Source organism: Oryza brachyantha, chromosome 9, assembly GCF_000231095.2.
Source record: "Oryza brachyantha chromosome 9, ObraRS2, whole genome shotgun sequence".
NCBI lineage: Eukaryota > Viridiplantae > Streptophyta > Magnoliopsida > Poales > Poaceae > Oryza > Oryza brachyantha.
Genome location: NC_023171.2, coordinates 591,312 through 611,427, shown reverse-complemented (window position 1 = coordinate 611,427; position 20,116 = coordinate 591,312). Strand labels below are relative to the sequence as shown.

General features: G+C 41.1%; 2 protein-coding genes across 3 annotated transcripts; one reads left to right on the top strand and one right to left on the bottom strand.

Annotated features, from left to right (window-relative positions):
* Positions 1-2,968: 2,968 nt before the first annotated feature.
* On the bottom strand, positions 2,969-8,333 carry LOC102721190 (RNA pseudouridine synthase 4, mitochondrial-like). Its single transcript, XM_015841362.2, has 10 exons — positions 8,043-8,333; positions 7,566-7,610; positions 6,815-6,955; positions 6,685-6,732; positions 6,529-6,606; positions 6,060-6,173; positions 5,847-5,939; positions 4,628-4,739; positions 3,851-3,897; positions 2,969-3,748 (listed from the first exon to the last, which is right to left on the bottom strand). The coding sequence occupies exons 1-10, from the start codon at positions 8,331-8,333 to the stop codon at positions 3,392-3,394; spliced, it is 1,326 nt and encodes a 441-aa protein (XP_015696848.1). The 3' UTR covers positions 2,969-3,391.
* A 3,574-nt stretch (positions 8,334-11,907) lies between these two features.
* Positions 11,908-16,078, top strand: LOC107305017 (nucleoplasmin-like protein ANO39). 2 transcript variants are annotated; one of them, XM_040527713.1, is made up of 3 exons: positions 11,908-12,581; positions 12,657-13,159; positions 15,778-16,078. In XM_040527713.1, exons 1-2 carry the CDS (start codon positions 11,945-11,947, stop codon positions 13,151-13,153), a joined length of 1,134 nt encoding a protein of 377 aa, XP_040383647.1. In that variant the 5' UTR covers positions 11,908-11,944; the 3' UTR covers positions 13,154-13,159; positions 15,778-16,078. The 2 variants fall into 2 exon arrangements, with proteins under 2 accessions (XP_040383647.1, XP_040383646.1); XM_040527712.1 differs by having other exon boundaries at positions 11,909-13,159.
* Positions 16,079-20,116: the final 4,038 nt, after the last annotated feature.

The window sequence follows — 20,116 nt, the reverse complement described above, 5'->3', positions numbered from 1 at the left end:
CAGCTTGGACATAAGAACCAAGAAACTATGTGGGAGAAACGTGTGGATGTAATCTTATAGCCAACTTGTTGACTATATTATTAGCCTCGCTCTTACATGGCCATAACTTCTTCAAAGCCCTAATATATTCCTGATATATCTAAAAGCTGAAATGGCTTCGTGAGACGATCCTGGCTGGCCGGTGGTGTCTCAAAGGGAGATATCAATGGTCTTCATCGACAGGTTTGTAACGATTTTACCTCATAGGAATCAATAGGCAATCGTGTATAGGCTAAGGAATCAATAGGAGTCTCCAAGTGAAGTTTATTTTAGAGACTTCGTACTCAAACTCACTGGCGGATGTGACTTGATGCTTAATAATATGTTATTTGCCTTATATAAAAAGAAACCTTATGTTAGTTAGAGTCTCGAAAGAAATGGACTACTACTGTTATTTTTCAAAGAGAATAATAATAGTCGTAGTCTATTTCTGCCAAAATTCTAACTAACATAAAGTTTCTCTTTACACAGGAGCAACCGAAACATTATTAAGCATTAAATCATAGCCGCTAGGGAGTTTGAGCACAAAGTCTCCAATACCCTTCACTTAAATCTGCTCCTCCTATTAATGTCTGGGTGTCACCAAATCCTTTTAATGAATTAGTAACGTTCACACTGGCACATAAGCCAATCCACCATAAAAGCCCAATAAATATGGATTCATTTACATTATATATTTCATTAATTTTATTTATATCTTTCTGAGCCAACCAATCCTTAAACGAGGACCATATTTGTGCCCATTCCTATTATTGTCACAAAAGATGCAGTGATGATTCTTGAATTTTGGCTAGCTGAAGGTTGAGCGTTTGGTTGAGCACCTTTACTCCCTCGCTTTTGAGGGTGACGAGGCTTGCTCTTTTAATGCCAGATGATTCCCCTTGACAAACCTTTATCTTGCCTTATCATTGATAATGTTGAGATAGTCTATATTTTTCTTCCTTCGGCCTTTTGACGCTCTTCGTCTTACAATGCATAGGAGATATGCTTTGAAATGTTTCATTTATCTTTCTAAGCATTATAATGATTTTGAATGGATCATAATTAGAGTTTAATTAATTCAAGATGAATTCAGGAGAGACCTGTAACATCCCGAGTTTTTTCCTAACTCAATAAATGTTTTCCTAAAATTGCAAGAAATTGGGTTGGTTTAGCCGTGAGTTAATTAATCAAAAGAAATTATTTAATTAATTCATCCAAAAGGCCATGAATACGTATTTCATCATGTCAAAATCGACTAACTGGATGTACAGTCAAAGTTTCAAAAGAGACGGATTGAAGAATCACTGAAGTTTCAAAAGAGACGGATTGAAGAATCACTTATTAAAATCGTTCAAAATCTCAGTAAAATTGGCAACCGGTCAAGTCGTTTTCCTTTCCTTTTAGTCGTAGGAAGTCATTTGTGGGTCAAAAGTCGAGTTCATGCGAAGTCGGCCCAAGGCCCAGGCTGTCCGTGCCTCTCCTCTCCCTGGCTGAGTCGGCCTCAGGCCCAGCCAAGCCTAGGTTGTGCTCTGGCCAACCCCTAGCCCAGCCAAACTCCCTCCTCCCTCCCTATCCAATTCCCATACGGAAAGGATCCCTAAGGTGAGGACTCAGACAAATTAAAGTCAGATGGTGATGATTTTAAGAAGGTGGTATCCCTTAGAGCAGGTACAATAGCAGGTTATAAGCCAGCTGTAAGTATATCTTAAAGAGATAAGAGGAGAGAGAGAAGAGAGGTGGGCTACTAATTTGTAGCCAGCTATATCACAGGCTTCAAGACACAGTGTGTGTATGATAGGTAACTATTGTAGGTAACTATGGTATGAATTGACTATTAGATTGACTATAGATAAATTGGAGCTATTAGTTGGCTATACTATTGAACTTGCTTTTAGTGCAACTGCTAGACCAGTTCCATTCTCTACTAAGGCCACATTCGGCGTGTTAACTTATCCCTGGCACGGAAAACGTAGTAATTGATTAGTACATAATTAATTAATTATTAATTATTAGAAAAATATAAAATAGATTAATGTGATTTTTTAAAACAAATTTTCTATAGAATTTTTTTGTAAAAAATACACCGTTTAGTAGTTCGAGAAGCGTGCGTGCGAAAAACGAGAGTGGATAAGTTAACTAGCGGAGGTGGCGAACGCGGCCTAATTATGGTTTGAAGTCAACCAAAAAGAATTTCAAAAGGTACGGAAAGCCAAAGACTTTGCCCCCATCACATAATGACAAGGGTAACAAGAAAATGGCAAAATCAACACCTCAAGTGCATAATGTTAATGATGTTGATATGCTAATCAACAATACATTGGTTGTAATAAAAAACACTTGAAAACCAATACAAACCGTTGCCCCTCAATATTACTCCTCCGTGGGATAAGCTCAACAAGATTGCCATAGACCTTGATGACAAGTTAAGAGTAGGGCTGCATCTTTGCATGCCAGAGTTTCAAGCTAACCACAGTTTTCTTATGAGCATGGGTCGAGAATACCCTAAACGTTGGATCTACAAGTTTCTATCTGAGGATGATCCAAATCTTGGTTGATTTAATTTATTGGTGCATATTAGTTAGCCAAAGCATGTTATGGCCGACGAGTGTCCCTTTTTGTTGCACCGTTTTGGTTATGCAATTGCTACACTATTTATGTTTGAACAATTGCTAAATAGTAGTAACTTTGGTGATATGGCGGTCCATATTATGACAAAGCTGCTAAATATGCAGACAATGCTAATTTTTGGACAATTTGATAACCTGCTCTGTTTGTAGTAACCTTGGTTTACTGCTATGTTGTTTAAGTTGTACTATTATTGGCTACACCAAAGAGAATGATTATGAGATAGAAGATCATTTCACAATTTATACTTCTCTAATGCAAACTTGGAAATCTGTATGCATACTTGTATGCTAATTGTTTAGCCTTTTCCACATGTATGAACAAGTTGATAATATGTAGAGGTTAGTCCAACCACCCCTGTACGGCTGTACAATCTGGTTAGTGTATGCTCAGGAAAAATATGAGCTAAACACTGTCTGGCACTCGATCCACTCATACATGTTCTCAGGACTTTAACCAAACACATCCTTGCATTAGGTAAATTTTGTAAGAAACCTCAGGCCAACCTCTGGCATGGAAAATACTCGGACACATTGCACAGGGTAGCAACCAAACATGCTCTAAATCTCAGGCCTGGTGTTCGAAATCATGGTTGCAGTGTGAATTGTTCATTGACTAAAACATAGCATGAAGAATAGTAAAGCAGGACCTCTATTTGACTCTTGCTTAGGGGAGGCGTTAGCATGTATCACAAACAAAAGCGCCTATAGCCTTGTAAAGAAGAGGCAGACGACATGAAATATCTTCACGTTTCCACAGACTTCAAAATCTCCCAACTCAACCGCATATGCAACGGCAGGGGAGCAACAAAGTTAAGCTTCTCAAAATCTGAGAGATCGGGATCAACATCAGATTGCAATCTATGGACAGCCATTGAGATATCAGGAAGAACCATTTGTTTGCAGTGTAGATGAAGCTGAGGTTGCTCCTCAGCGATGCTTCCACCACCCACAAGCCCAAAGGGAAGCTTCCTCTTCCTGAGCAATTCCTCATTAATTGTTCTTGGCAGGGGAAGGGGCATCCAGTTCTGATGCGCTTGCCGTCCGTACTTGTAATCCCCAACAATTGGTGTTCCAAGAACCTCTGCACAGTGAACTCGGAGCTGGGTGGGTTCAAGTAGAAAGGGGATCAATATTTCCAATGGCCAGTGTGATTGTGCACTCAGTCAAACCAAAGTCATATTGTTCAGAGAGAAAGAAGTTACCTGATGCTTTCTTCCAGTACGAGGAAATAGTTCTAGCCAAGTGTAGCCTACAATCATTAGCAACTTTCAATAATATATAGAAACAGAGTCTTACAAATATCCTAGAGCGTAAAACTAGAAGGTGTCCACATCATATTAGCATGCACTATTTTTAGTTGAAGCACTCCTATAGTCTTACCGTGTCATTTAGATTATTGTACATCGATAATTTATTTATCAAATAAATAAAAAATAACAAAAACAATAAATTCATTTACTATTACCTGCAGATCCACTTCGGTTGCTAAACCTAAGCTAAAAATGAATACCATCATTTAGAAAAGATATTTAAAAGAACACATTAAATACAAGCTGAAATGTAGTACATTATATTGCACCTTCTTTTCTTGTCTGGTTCTCTACATAAATATAATATTGTTGCTATTTGGTAATTGCTGATACCTTTTCTTCCAGTAAAATGATGCTACTGTCGTTTTTTAAGAACACCACACATGATACTAGAAAATAGGCCATGCATGTAGTCCTAACTCCTAAGTCTAATTTATATCACTACATACAATGGTCTCATGAACATTAATATCTGAAAGTGTTTGTCTATTTCCCCCATATTTTAACAAGACAAGAATGACCCCTCAATATTACTGGTTTGAATTGTGTTAATCATAGTATATTATCTGTTCAGAAGCACTGCTGATCTTGAAATAAAAGCCCATCAGTTATTTGATTTTGCTAAGGAAAGAACTATTGGCATTTGACAGGACATTAACTCTTGCTTACCATGGGGGCAATATTCAATCACTCGGTACTCTGTCAAAGCATCCTGAACAGGAGCAGCATTTGAACTGGCCCTAACAGTCAGACGCTCAGACTTGCCGTCTTGTAATAGAACCTAAGAAAAAGCAGAGCAGCCCAATGAAGTAGTACTGAAGGAAACATTAGATGGAGAAACTATATCAGAATGAAATTAACTGTTGTAATCTGGGAAAACGTATTGGATGAAGAGACTACTGAAAAATAAAAATAACAGAACGTTTTCATAAAAATAGAACAAAATCGTATCCGATCATTTTTCACTGGCCATGTTGCACCAATACGTGGTGATATGGGGAAGTGGGATATATTTTTCCTCAGAAATATGGATGTGCTGATATGGCAAGTATATATGTATTTCAAAGTAAGAAAGATTCGAGATATTAGGAGAAAATTATATAATAAGATTAGATGGAAAACATTATGTTAAGAGTAAAGTGTTGTGTTGATTTCTTTTTGTTAGAGACTTAACTATGCTTGTAAATGAGTGATCATGGGAGTAATAACAATATAAGATGATGTCAAGAGTAAAGTGTTGTGTTGATTTCTTTTTGTTAGAGACTTAACTATGTTTGTAAATGAGTGATCATGGGATCTGATATCAGAGTATCGACATATATGACATGCATCTGATATAGATACTCACGCAGTCATATTGCCATTTGCTAAATATCACTGTATCAGGCTATAATTGTTGACTGGGAATCCAGACTATCAGCCAGTGATTTTGCAGTGGCTACAGAACAAGTCTGCAAGGAAAAGATGTCTTATAAATTAGTGGAAACTGCCCAGATTCAACAAGGGCTGACCCAGGTTTTGATGATTTTTCATACCTTCGAAATTCAACTCCCCAAGAATGTGCACAATCACATTGAAATATGCATTCAGGAATTTCTGTCAATATCCATCTAGATATAGACAAGCAAGCAATTATGTTCAAGCCATCACTTAAAAGAGCTAACTAGCTTGACCAGTTTCTGGTGGTATCAATTAGCTTATTGCTTATACAATAACGGTTCGGCTTAACACATTTGCACTATTAAGTTCCAGATGGTGTAAACTGGTTTATGGCATTGTATCTCAAGAGGATTTTTTGTTGCATCTCTTGCACCTGAAGTCTGTACCTTTTTAACTATAAAGATCGGTGATAAATAGTAAAGGAATTATAATGCATACTCTAACAAACCTTTGCAAGCGGAGCTGACAGCAAACCCTTGGGATGTCTAGGTGTTCCAATCACAAGAGCAAGATATTTTCTCTGCAGCACATGTTGAGTACCCTTGACATGCAACAGATGATTATGTAAAAGTATGTAGATAATACACTTGCAGGTCCTCAGGTTACAATAATGTGGAAGTAACGAACATATAATATAAACAGATTGTTAAACTGAACTTACATCAGCTAAAGCATCAGCAGTTTTCTCACGAAATGTAGCATGCAACATTGTAGTGCTACGTTGATTTCTACCCAGAACAAGGACACCACTACAGTCTCTATCAAGCCTATGAACCTGATGAAGCAAATCAACACAAACAATTTTGTAATCCAGCCAATATAGCAAGAGTCAGATACATGTAATCTTGCTGAGGCACCAAGAGTGAAATGAGTGCTTGAATAATTACAGAGAATATGCTACTTCTAAAGAGTCAACTACATGAATCTTAGTTTACATGAAAAACTCAGAAGCTATCGCTGCAGCAAAGTGTACTTGCCTTGTAAAAGGGGCAGGAAATTGAAAGTTTATCAAAATACTTGCAGTTTTATGAAATTGCTCCTTTTCAAATGAATGCGATATAGGAGGTTTGCCACACTGTTCCCATATTTAAAATGTGTACTAAAAGTAACCAAGTGAATACTGAACTCACCAGACGAGGTGCTTCAGAAGAATTTTCTTCAAACATGGAGGCCAATACATCTATACTGTTTTTAATGCCAGTACCGCCCTTCAGAACAGAGAGGAAAAGGTTCAAAAAATAGGCACTGAAAATTCAGTAGAATACATACGTACCAAGTTACCCTACCTGTACTGGCATTCCAGGGGGTTTGTTGATCACGATGATGGCTTCGTCCTGAAAGTTTTAAAACACCAAAGGGGATCGTTTACCATCCAAATCAACCACGTAATTTATGAGAAGTCTAATAAACTAACACCTTGTAAATTTCAAGGCTACGCAGAAAATCAATCCCATTCCTGTTATCAAATTTCTTAGTCTTCTCAGCAACCGAAGATTCTTTGGGATGAACAGGCAGAAAGAGGATATCGCCCGGCATTAATTGATCTTTTGCTGAAACCTTCAAAGAAAATAAGTCACATGCTGCAAGAGAAAACATGGTAATGCGAAAAATGCCATGCTCTATAATCTCATAACTTCATCAGACATAGTAGCAACTGTAAAACCATGCTCTATATATTATCAAGCAACTAGTTTGGTGTTACGATTTTGTTTTGTAGTTGAGTAAGCCCATCAAACAAATGCATGTGTCCAGGATGCTGTGGAAAAGAATAAGGCCTTGAGGCATCCAACAGTGTGATACCGTTACATGAAGAAATACTGGAGGGCCAACATTGTAGGAACCTAGGAATGATGAGGTAAGAGAGGAAAAGTGAAGTTTTGTGCACTTGCCCAAATTTATGAGACCAAACCATATAGCAAAGAGGATTTTAGTTAGAACGTGGTTGCAATAATGGTACAAATACAAAACAAAGAAGGTATAATAAATTGAGGTTTTACACTGAAAACATCCAGGCAGCATCACCAATCTATGTTATTAACTGACTATCTGGTCATGCCATAGATAAGTTTAAAATATGGTCTCTCACTTGACAAGTTAGCATCTAAAGGATAAGGATTGAGTCTGCCAGGCACTTCATATTCACTTATCATGTTCATTGTTTCATTACCCTTCTCAACCGATGTTGCTCAGCAGTGACAACATTCTTCTTAACCTGCAATGGTCCACATGCAACATTGATCAGTTTCTATTTTGTTCTTACAAAGATGTTTTAACTTCTTAGAACTAAAGAGAATAGCATACAGTATTTGGTAAGAGCCCCAAACAAAAGGAAAAGAGAGAGAGAGAGGAGAGAGAGTTAGCTTTTCAAAATACTAACTTGTGGTATGTGAAAGTAACAAAAGCCCAACATAGTTTAGACTAAATTCCCTACCACCTAGAAATGTTTAACAGAAAGGATCAAGCCAAAAACAAAGATGGTAATGGTTGCATGTTGCTATATATCATTGGCAATTCAGGGGTGAATTTGAGCCTAGCAGGTGGTCCTTTCGTGCCCCCAAAAAAAAAACTACTGTTCACATGAACGGTCATGCAGCGAAATAGTAGTAAATTAGGTTGAGCATTTGTTCGAACGAGTGGTGCGCACTTTGCGGAGACGGAACAGCTTGTGCACCACCGAGGTCGGCAGGTGGGGGCAGCACCGGCGGACCCGTCTGATCGCGGTGGCACTGGCGCCCGCTCCGCCTTCTCCACCCACCGAGATGGCTCTCGCAGCCGCAGCGGCGGCGTCGAGCGGCGTGAAGGGCGGGAGCTGCCCCCACGGGCTGTTCCCATCGCCGTTCCCGCAATCTAGAGCACCTTGCCTCGCTGCGGTGGCCAGCCTGGGCGCCACGCCGGTAAGCGCCGCCCGCCTCCGGAGGCAGAGGAGCGCCGCCATCGCCATGGCCATGCGATGCGATGGAAGAGGAGCCGTTGGATATTCTAATAATAATATGAACTTATTCATCTATATTTATATCTATATCTATACTATTATAAAAAATGTAACGATTCTGCCGGGAATTTTCGTCCGTCTATGACATCATCCGTACGTCATGCAAGCCTTGGTTAGGAGCAGCAACAACGCGTGGTCGTTTTTGTCAGCAGCAGCAGCAGCAGCAGCAGCAACGCGCGTGGGTCACGTATCCCGTCCAGACTCCTGCGGCGCCCGCGTGGGTCGGCTGCGTCTCGGTTTTGGTACGCACACAGGTTAGCAGCAGCAGCAGCAGAGACGACGTCATCTCCCCTCCAGACCGTTGATCGGATTCTTTCTCAAGACTATCTATACATGCTACTCGTGCTTTACACGGATGTAACAGCTTCATAGTTCAATGAACATGGCGCTGTCCACCAAGCTTTTGGTGCTATTGTTGAAAATTTTATAAAACCAAAATTTTGTCACCTAAATATATTCTAAAAGAAATATTATTGTGATTTTAGGTTAGATTATTTTGATTTTAGGGTAGAAAAGCCCGAAGTGGTGTTTTGGTATTATGTTGTGAGGCTTTCTATTATTGTCTATATTTATTAATTTATCAATATATATTAATATATATAATTTGTATATTTGTCAATTTATTAGTATCCGTATTAATCTAAACTTTTTAGATTGTGAAACAAAGTGAGTCTTTAGTTCAGATTAGTTGTATGGCAATTCTCATTGTGACTTTTTGACACAAATTTAATTAATTACAAATTTTTGTAAATATGTGAAATATAATTTATAACTAAAATTTATTTAGGACAAAATAAATAATAATAATTTAAGTTTTTAATAAGACGAATAGGTAAACCCGAGCAAAAATATTAATGATATTATTTATTAAAATACATATGGAGTATATATTTTTATCGGACTTGACTATATATTAAATATGTACACATGAAACATATATATGCTTTAATGTAATTTTATGTGGAATTATTCTTTTTAATCCGTGGCAAACCACGGGCTAAAAAAAAAGAGAGGATTGGCCCATTGAATGGTGGGCTTAATCGAACGAGTATATGGGCTGGAGCATTTTGGGCCTTGTGGCCCTAGGTTGTGTGTATTCGGCCCAATTACATGCTCATACAGCAGTGTATTTTTTTTTTCTCTTTTAGGCAAGAATAGCTGTTGCATATTTCATTTTGTATTATCCAATGCAATAATGCGTAGGTTTTTTCCAGCCTAAAAAGCTAATGTCACAAATTTAGTGAGTATTCATTCATGGAGTTTTAGCATTATGTCGATTAATTATGGAGGATAACTCTGTAGTGGTAATGTTTATGAGTATAAACGGCAACTTATGCGTTAACATTGGAAGGAAGTAAATGGCATGTTAAATCCCGAATTGAATGCATGAATCAGTTTCATGTAAATTAGTCGTATTTAAGTAAAATGGCCCCCGTGTCATCGTGTACTTATCCTTTTGGTGATAGATAAATGGGCTAAAATTGGTTCCCATCACGTTCAATAATTGTGTATGCTCATATTTGCTCTGTTTCTTTTCATGTATATTTCAATTTCGTCCATCCGTGCTGACGTCAGCAATACGTCATAATGACGACGGCAGCAGCAATGTTGCCAATCTTTTCTCTTCCGTGTCCGCACGACAACTACAGTCATATTCCTACACTCAAGAACCAAGCAAGCAATGTCATATTCCTACACTTAAGAACCAAGCAAGCAATGGTTTGTTGGGACAGTGGAGATGACTCTCCTCCTGCGGATATTTTTTTTGACGACTTGATTAACTGTAGCTAGCCGATTAATTAATAAAATTAAGATTTGATTATTGTTTTATATCTTTTTATTATTAAATATATCAGACATATATTACAAATTTAACACAAAAAATTGACACATAAATAAATTCTTAAATTAAATCTATATTATTATAAAAAGAGGATGGCTATAGGACGGCATTTCATCCAAACGGCATGTGAGTGCGGAGATGGGTGGGTGGAGGCAGATGCATGCGGAGGCAGACGCGACGGGATACCGTTCTATAGGTTTTCTTTTATAAAAAACGGTAACGATTCTCCTTGGGATTTTCGTCCTTCTGTGCTGACGTCATCCATACGTCAGCTGCAGCAGCGATTTCTTTGTTCTTTCCTTACACCCGTGCTACTGGGCTGGCTACAGATGGAGAGGCACACAAGCAGACCACTCACGCACACCGCATATCGCTGCCGTCGTCCACCCACGTGCGGGTCTCAGCGCGGCGACACCCCAAGAACACACGCACGCACGCTTCAATGTGGTAGCTGCGCACGTGCAGACGTCTCCATCGCCTCCTGGCGATCAGTGAAACCTCCACCTCCTCCTCTGGCGTAGTCACCACCGTCGCTAACGAGCGAGTCTCTCCTGCGCCTCAACGCATCGTCGCGTTTCTCTAGGGTCTTCTCATCGGCCTTGCGGCGGTCGCCGTCGCGGTGTCGCACAAAGACCGCGACTCCGGTCTCGGGAGCTCAGTCCATTGGGCCAGGATTCGGACGGCTCCCCGCCCCAATAGGAGGATGATGACTGCCTAGAGCGTAGCATCCCGTCAAGGCGTACTTCCTCAATTTGCAGAATAACCCTATCATGATCAGATCGCCACTAAGGAGCAAAATTGTGGAATATGACAATGGAGTTTTAACTTGGGAAAATCAGAGAAAGGAGTCTACTTTGCGTTGCTTTGGAATGACAATAATTTTCCGCGATTCCGAGTCTGGTTGCTCAATGAATCATCATAATCACATGGTGGCAAGATGGAGTGGGTGTTGAAGACTAATATCAGCCTTGAAGCAGTTATAGATAATGCAACAATTACCGATCATGTTAGTTTTAGCACACTATGGATCGTTAACTATGTGACCGATGAAGTAATACGCATGTTACAGGACGATGAGAAACTCTAATTTTATTGCATCACTATCTTTTTTATAACAATTACACCATCGTCTTTTCGTTTCTTCTTATAATTATATGCCAAAATTTGAACTTAACCTTATATTGAAGTTGTTTTTTAAGGTTTTTCTTACTCGTACTTTTTTTCAACATTTGTTTTTACATAGCTAAAAACAAGTATGTAAAAGTTTTATCACAAACTTTTTTTTTGCACCAAACAATAACCCTTTAATCATCCATAGTTGTATACTCAAAAGTCACCCGTTGCTATGCACGTGTATATTGATAATACCTTTATCTATTTAAAAATATGGATTATTTCTATTCGTCCATCTGCTATGTTCTCGCGATACGTGCTCAATTAATTACATCAAATCCTACTTAAAATAACAGCCTATTAAATTATATATACATGTATGTCATATATCTTAATTGAATTTTACATGGAATGATTTTTTATCCCCGTGGCGAAGCACGGGCATTATGCTAGTTAGAGTAAAATAAATGAAACAAAAAAGAGGAGTTACTTGAGGATGGGCCCACCAAGTAAGCCCGGGGGGCACCGGCAGCAGCATAACAAAAACCCTACCTACGGCCGCGTCGCTTCGTCTCCCCCTTCCACTTCACCATTCCCCATGGCCCCCATCCTCCGCCGCTCCGCGCGGCTTCTTGCCGCCGAAGACGACGACGACGACTCCTCCGACGGTGATGAGGTGGAGCAGCAACCCACCATGAAGCATCTTCCACTCCCGCGTCAAGGCGAGCAGAGCTCCGACGACGAGGAGCTGGGCATCGAGTCCTCCCCGGATCTTGTGGGGATGCCCGCCAAGACACCACCGCCTCCGCGGGATCAGGATGGGAGGGAGGTCTCCGGTTCCGGTGGCGCCGACAAGCCGCCGGAGCCAGCTCTGCAGGCCAAGAAGCCATCCGATGCTGCCAAGCGTAAGGACGAAGGGTCTGATTCCGATGAAGACGAGGTGCCACTGGAGCCAGTGCCGCCATCCGATGATGCCGACGAAGAGTCTGGTTCCGATGATGCCGACGAAGAGTCTGATTCCGATGATGATTCCGATGAAGACCAAGTGCCAGTGGAGGAGCCCAGGATGCCAATGCCATCTGATGATGCCGAGGATGAGGACGAAGAGTCTGAATCCGATGAGGATGAAGTGCCAGTGGAGCCCAGGATGCCATCCGATGGTGCCGAGGATGAGGACGAAGAGTCTGATTCCGATGAAGATGAAGTGCCAGTGGAGCCCAGGATGCCATCCGATGGTGCCGAGGATGAGGACGAAGAGTCTGATTCCGATGAAGATGAAGTGCCAGTGGAGCCCAGGATGCCATCCGATGGTGCCGAGGAGGATGAGCCTGATTCCGATGAAGACCAAGTGCCAGTGGAGCCAGTGCCGCAGACCAGCACCATACCGCCATCCGATGGTGCCGAGCATAAGGATGAGGAGGCTGATTCTGGTGAAAACGGGGAACCTCCTCTGGCCAACGACCCTAATGGTAAGAGGAAGGCGCCGTCACCTCAAGTCAGTGAATCTCCTCCGCAGAAGAGGATGGTGCTGCAGGCCAACCATGAGCATAACAGTGGAACCACAGACACAGAGAAGCAATTCATGGACAAGTGTGCATCCTACTTTTACCTTGGGAAGGAGGTTTCGGTTCTCAATGAAGAGTACCCCGGCTTATTTAAGAAGTCTTTCTTGGAGCTCGGAGATGATCAGGCTAGTGCATTGGACGCTCGCATCAAGAATGTTAGTTTGGCTGAAATCCGATTGTCTTTGCGGAGGCGGAACCTGGAGCAGGAGGTGATAAAGTCAGTGTTGAAGTTGCTCAAGTGATCATAGGTTGATTGACTAACATTTCACATCTCTAATTCACCATGCATTTCTTCTGTCTGCCTTTACTATATAAAATTAATCACTGTTAATTGCATATTCCATTCTTATGTTGACTTGTGGTTCTAATCTGTGAGTTGATTGTTTGATTGTGATATCATTCTAGGGCATAACTTTCCTGGTAAGGTTTTAGGACATTGCTTAAGAGTAGTGTCATGGCCATTGGCTGACAGGTCAGGGCCCAATGACAGCCTAGTGCAGGTCAAGGGAACAATATCCCATCCCTAGCAACCGACATTGCCTGGCTATCCTCTTGCCGGTGTTTACCCCGTCATGTCTTTGGGTCATGACAAGTAGCCATGTCCATTTGTTGCAAAAGGGATACAGAATACACTCAAAAAGCCAAGTTTATACTTTAGTGTTTCAAGACGGCACCGAGCAGAGGGAAACAAGTCTAATGGCCTATGAAATGTGGCATATAGGTCATGTGCTTGCTACTATGTTTCCTGGAGATTGTTGTTTTTGATGAATCATACAGTAGAATTTAATGAAAGATATTGCACATGTATACAGGCTATGGTCATACTCCTTTCATTTCAGTTGTCATTCTAGCATTCATTTTTTTTACCAAAATACTTGTCACTCTCACATTCCAAACCATTTCTAGAGGTGATCTTCTCTTCGTGCCATTCAAATGCACCCACATTATTACTACTTGACAGATTACTAACTGTTTGTAATGTAATTAATGAGGCAAACAATTTTCCACACCTCCTTGGTTTGTGTGAGATTTGCTAGAATGACAAGTACATTGAAACAGAGGGACTAATTAGTTTGTTCTTGTTTTGTTGTATTACCATGGTGATTGTTTCTGTCACAGTCAATACCTGAAGTATCAGTTTAGGGGGAAAAGATATGCTTCTAGGAGGGTATAGGTTTATGATTGAATTAATGAACTTTAGGTATGTGGCATAGGTAAACTATCAACATGTTGTGTCAACTCATTTAAAGTACAATACTTTTTTGTGGAGATGCTCACATACCATCCTTATGATATTAACATTTTCTAAAGTGAATTGCCTAACCTCAGTCTACCTGGTGATAGCTAGTATTTTTTTGAGTTCTTTTAAGCCTGTTCACTTCATTATCCTTATTTGTTCTCTAATGTGAGGCAAGATAGTTTTTATTTTGAATTTTGAGCTTTACTATTGGTTTGAGCTGCTTAACATTTGGTAGTTGAAAGCATTCTATTGCTTTCTATGCATCACCATGATATCAATTGTCTGCCAATTTTATACTCTTCTCTTTACATATGACATTCTCTTTCTGATCCTTGTTAATTTTATGTGTGCAAACCTGAATTGATGAAGATGCAAGATCCCTTTGGAAATGTAGTTGTGGATAGTTACTGATTGGTACATAAGAAGGCCTTGGGGAACTTCATTGTGTAGTATAATGGATTTAATAATTGCAAACTTTCTGGACAACTTGAACCTACTGGTTATTAAAAGATATTGAATGTTCTGATCCCTTTTCCCATAGTTCCCTTGTGTAAGTAAAGGAATTATGTTATTTCAAGATATGGGTGCTTATTTGTTTGGAAGTTTTTTCTGTCCAAACAGTGTAAACCGAGTCTATTGCTGCCAACACTTAGGTTGGGGAGCATGTGGGCTAGCTTGTGGTGGACCTGTCCTGCAGTCCTGCCATAATTTTCCCTGTCTTTGTGTCTGGGAGATTAACCAACATCAAGCATGTTGTTTTTACAGAACAAAAATAAAAGATATTGCTCATCTATACTGGATATGCTTATAATTGATCTATTCTTGTTTAGTTATATGAGAGCATTAAATTTTGGGGGAAATAGATCCTTCTATGAGAGCATACGTTTATGTTTTGAGTTTGTTGCATATGGAGCAGACCTCATGATGTATCAATTGAATTTAAAATGAATTAATTTTTTTTTGGAAGTGCCAAGGCTCATGATGTTAGATTTAGCACCGTGATTGCATAATTCTGTTTATCTGGTGCTGGCTAGTATTTGTTTGGATTTTATTTTTTGTCTATTAATTCTGTTATCCTTATTTGTTATCAGGATGTTTGTAATGACTTGTTTTCTCTCACAGTTTGGAATTTTTTTATCTTTCATATTATTTTTTCCTGGTAACATATGGTAGTTAAAAGCCTTCCGTTGCTTTCTATAAAAACCATGATATCAATCGTCTGCTTATAATTCATATGATTTTAGATTCTTTTCTGTGGACATGAGGATACAACATTCAATTTTTATCCTGGTTAATTTTGTGTGTGCAAACTACTGAACTGATGGAAATGCAAGGCTCTTTTTGAATTGGTGCATAATGCCCCCAGAAAGTATGTTGTGTAGTATAAACAATTGCAAACTTTCTGGACAATTTGGAACCACGGATTCTGTTTTTAATGCCTTGATGCACTTATTCCATATCTCCTTTCTGTTATTTCTTTAGAAGTTTTCTCTATTGCTGCAAACACTGAGTTGGCCTTTTATGGTTTTGCAGTTGCCAACTCTATGTTTGGGCTGTGTGCAATTGTGTTTCTTAGGGCAATATAGCCAAGCAATTATCTGACTCTATTTGTGTTTTTTTTTTCAGAACGGACAAAGCTTCAATGGAGTGGAGGCCGACTTTGCTTTTGGTTCTGACCATATATATATATGTGTGTGTGTATTGGTCGTTCTACCCTAGTTGGTATCGTCCCATTTTGGTCCAAGATGGACAGTAACGCAGATGATTTGGGTCCACTAAGACTTATTAGGCATCTACCCCATATCTAGTTAGTAGGTTCTATATTCTGCTGGAACTACCAGTACGTAGGTATTACTCTGGATGCGGATGCTAAACTTAAGTGGAGCTTAATTCAGAAATGCGAACGTTATTACTGGTCGTTATGCAAGCAATATGGGAGTGAAAATAGTACTCACTCCATTTCAACATATATGATGCATTTTCTTTCGTTTAAGACAAGTTTGACTAAAGATTACTTAATTAATATCACTTATATAACACAAGCATAGTCATAAGTATTTTTGGATACAAACCTAACATGTAATAAAAGCTACGTCCTAATCTTTGTCCTAACAAACTCAAATGCGCTATATTATGAAATAGAGTCAGTTATGGATTTCCCTACTAGTTGCAAGGCTGTTATGGAGACTAATTGATTGCCCTCACACCTTGCGCTGGTGTTTGCTTCATCGCCTCACTTTATCGTATCACATTTTGTCATGCCACAGTTTTGTTTTTTATGGTGTGTTTATGTCAACTGTCACAATTGGTTCATGACATACTTTCTTATTCTTAGGTCCCTTGTATGATGCTTACAAAATCAGAGTTTACCTTACCCTATTTGTGACCAACTATTTCTTAGCATACTTTTGCCATGTGTCACAACTTATCTAAGCCCAGTTATTGCAAGCCTAAGCATCAACCAAACGTTATTCCCAGGGTGTTTCACCATGCTGTCCGCTGAAGCAATCGAGTATGGACAGGAACACAGGTGTTCTAGTAGTGCAATGGGACTGGGATCACCTATAGTACAAATACTGACATGTGTTATCGCCCGTCCAATTTTACGAGTATCACTGTATGAGTTATCGCCCGTCCAATTTTGCGATGACCGGTTTAGACCGTGAGCTACATTAACACTACCCTAGGATTTGAATCCAACGGTTAGGAGTGGATTACATAAGTTACAGTCGTACTGCCTACTACACGTGATCACATGCGTCATGTGGATACCAAGTTTAGTACACGGATGCCGAACAAAGCGGGTACACGGATGCCGAACAAAGCGGGTTTCTGATCTGCTCGATTAGCACAAATGTTTTGCCGATTGATGCTATAGAAATACTTGCTATGGTCCATACTATAAGATGTTTGATCCTACCTATATTGAATATGTTATATATGTGTCTATATTCGTTGGTAACCATATAAATCTAGAGATAATTATTAAATCTTATAGTATGAAATATATATGAAATAGAGATAATACTGGAAATTACAACATCTGACGGGAGAGAGACTTCCTGGCCTGGCAACCTGAGAAGAAGGGCAGATTTAGGGTGGAGATGTAGAGTGCATATAAGTTGGCCTTGGAAGAGTAGTGCCTGGAAGAGAGATTTAGACGGCAAGATGGTAGATGAGCCATCTCAAGCACGACAAGCAAAACGGAAAATTTGGATCTAGTCTAGCTAAGCCAAGTACTGTAAAAAGGTAAAGTTTTTTTCTTGGCGGTCGGCACTTGGCACCTTATAGTCTACCGACTCAAGAGCATGTTTCCTACAATCGTAGAGCGCACTGCTACCGCACTCTAGCGGTAGGTTAAAAAACATGGTTTCTCCATTGAATAGGACATAACTATACCAAATTCAATAAAAAAATTATAGTTATTTTCAAATTTTATTTTAAGTTAGTGTGGTTGTCTCGTGTTACCGTTACTGTGTCACAACGGTAGGCTCGATAACCATCAGGTTCTTTATGGTTTTGGAAACCCAATCAGACAATAAATAAATATGGGTAATGGGAGGGCCAAGCTCTAATTGAATTTTTTTCACAAGAAAAAGAAAACTAGTCCTTTATACAATAGATTTATACAATAGAGTTACTTGTATGTAAAAGTAATTCAATGGGATTCTAATCGTACAAGATCGATGGGCCTAGGTCATTACGTATGGCAACACATATTGAATGGCACCATACTGTCAGCACGTGTTGGAGGCGAGGGTTACGTAATCCAATTAGCTACAGACTAGTACTAACCATAGTACTAACCACAGGCAGTTCATACCATTGGATCACCAGCATCATCTTACTAAACACACTAATGCATACTAACCTATAAGCAGTTGATACCATTGCATCATCACCACCATCCTACTAAGAAAGAGCAATGGATCCTAAACCAAAAGCCTGCAGCTCACAAAAGACGACATCAAAACAAACTGAGATGTCAGTCGATGATTTTGATTAGCGTACTGACCACCTTCTTCCTCAGGTCGTGTCGCTTCAGCATCATTGTGATTTCCAGACAATTCTGCTGCGCTGATCCCCTCTTGAGAGCATCGCCCGCACTACCTTGGCACTCTGCTGCGCTGATCCGCTCCACCGGCGCCCCACGTGGCTTGCGAGAGCTCCAACTTCCTGTGGCCATGGAGAAATTTGAGATTATGCTACTGCTTAAAGTTTGATTTGATGGTATGACATCTTATAAATAGGCTTCGATAAAGAGCCACGCTTAACTGGGTGGGCTTCAATCTTTGGTCATTTTAGCCCATTTAAACATTTTAGGTGGAATTTTGGAATTGTATGACCGATTTGCCCCTATGTCATTCTTTCTCCCCTAACGAGACTAGCTGGTTGCGTTGCTTCCTCCTTCTCGGCTTGTCGTCCCTGTCCGCCACCGTTGGTGGGTGGGTGGGTGGGTGGGTGCGGTGGCAGGCGCCGATCGGGGACACGGTTCCTCTTACTTAAGTCAGAGGGACATGGGTCACTGACATATGGACCCCATCGTCCAGCCCCTCTGACTTAAGTCAGAGGGTCCCGTTCCAGGCCGATCGGGGCACCTCCGTTTCTCTTAAAAAAAGTTACGAGGATTCGGTGCAATTTGTTTTTGCTTTCCTTGGTCTTCGGTTCACGTGGTTGTTCTGATTTTGGGTGCTAGGAGGGGTTTCGTTTGGTTAGTGGAGATTTTGGGTGCCTAATGCCTGGTCGGTGGCACCGTGAGGTGGAAGGGATGACGAGATCGGAGGAAGGGAGGATTGAAGTTTGGCGTGAGGAGAAGAGACGACGAGATCGAGGCGAGTGGTGGCGGCGGCTATCGGGGGCGGCGCGGTAACAAGGGGAAAACGACGCTCGTTGGTCCCCTTTCTGTTCTAGCGATCTCGGTCTCATCGGGAGAGAAAGAACGAGACAGGGGCAAATCAGTTACGCAATTACGAAGTTTCACCGAAAATACATCTAAAATATAGAAATGGGCTAAAACGGAAAAAGATCGAAGCCCACCCAATTAAGCGTGATTTTTTATCAAAGCCCATTTGGAAATGACATACCATCGGATTCAACCTTAAGCAGTGGCATGATATCAAATTTCTCTATGGCCTTGGCTCAGACGGGGGGTGGAGAGCATCTTCTCGTACTGCGCCTGTAGGCGCCGCACCTCGTAAATCTCGATAATGGTGAATGTCACACCCGGAGTTTTGTCCTAAGCCTTAAATCGTAAAAGAAATTCGTAAATAACGATTGGCTTAATTAACTCAGGAAGAATCCCTCTAAAAGAACCTAATTTAATTAAATCGAGGCTCGCAAATCGACTAACTGGATTTAAATTCAAATTGCAGAAGAATAAAATTTGACCAAACAAATTAATTTAAAACTCGGCAAAAGTGGGGTTTTCCTTTTTCCCTCTTTTTTCTTTCTTTTTCCCTTCCTTCTCAAATTGGGCCGAAGTCCAATTTTCCTCCCTCCTTTTTCTTTTTCTTTTTCTTTTTCCTCCCTCCCGGGCCGGCCCAGCCGAGCCGGCCCACTTTCCCCGTTCGGCCGGCCCAGCCGACCGGCCCCTTCCTTCCCGCGCGCGCCTCCGCCTGGGCCGCCGCCTCGGCCCAGCTCGCTCGCCCGCGAGTCCGCGTCGCCTCCCTCCTCCCTAGCGCCACTGACAGGTGGGGCCCACTTGTCAGCGACTGAGCCCGCCAGCTCGCGCGCCCACGCCGAGTTCGAGTCCGCGCCGCCGCCGCCGCAACGGCCGCCGCCGAGACCGCGTCGCGCCCGACTCGGTCTCCAACCTCCGCCCCGCCCTAGCCGGCGCCGCCACCCTATAAATCCCGAGCTGCCGCGCGCCGTCGCCCACTTTCCCTCTCCGCCCGCGCCGCCGCCGCGCTGCCTCGTTCGCCGCCAGCCGCCGGTCGTCGCCGTCTAGCTGCGTCACCGCCTCCGC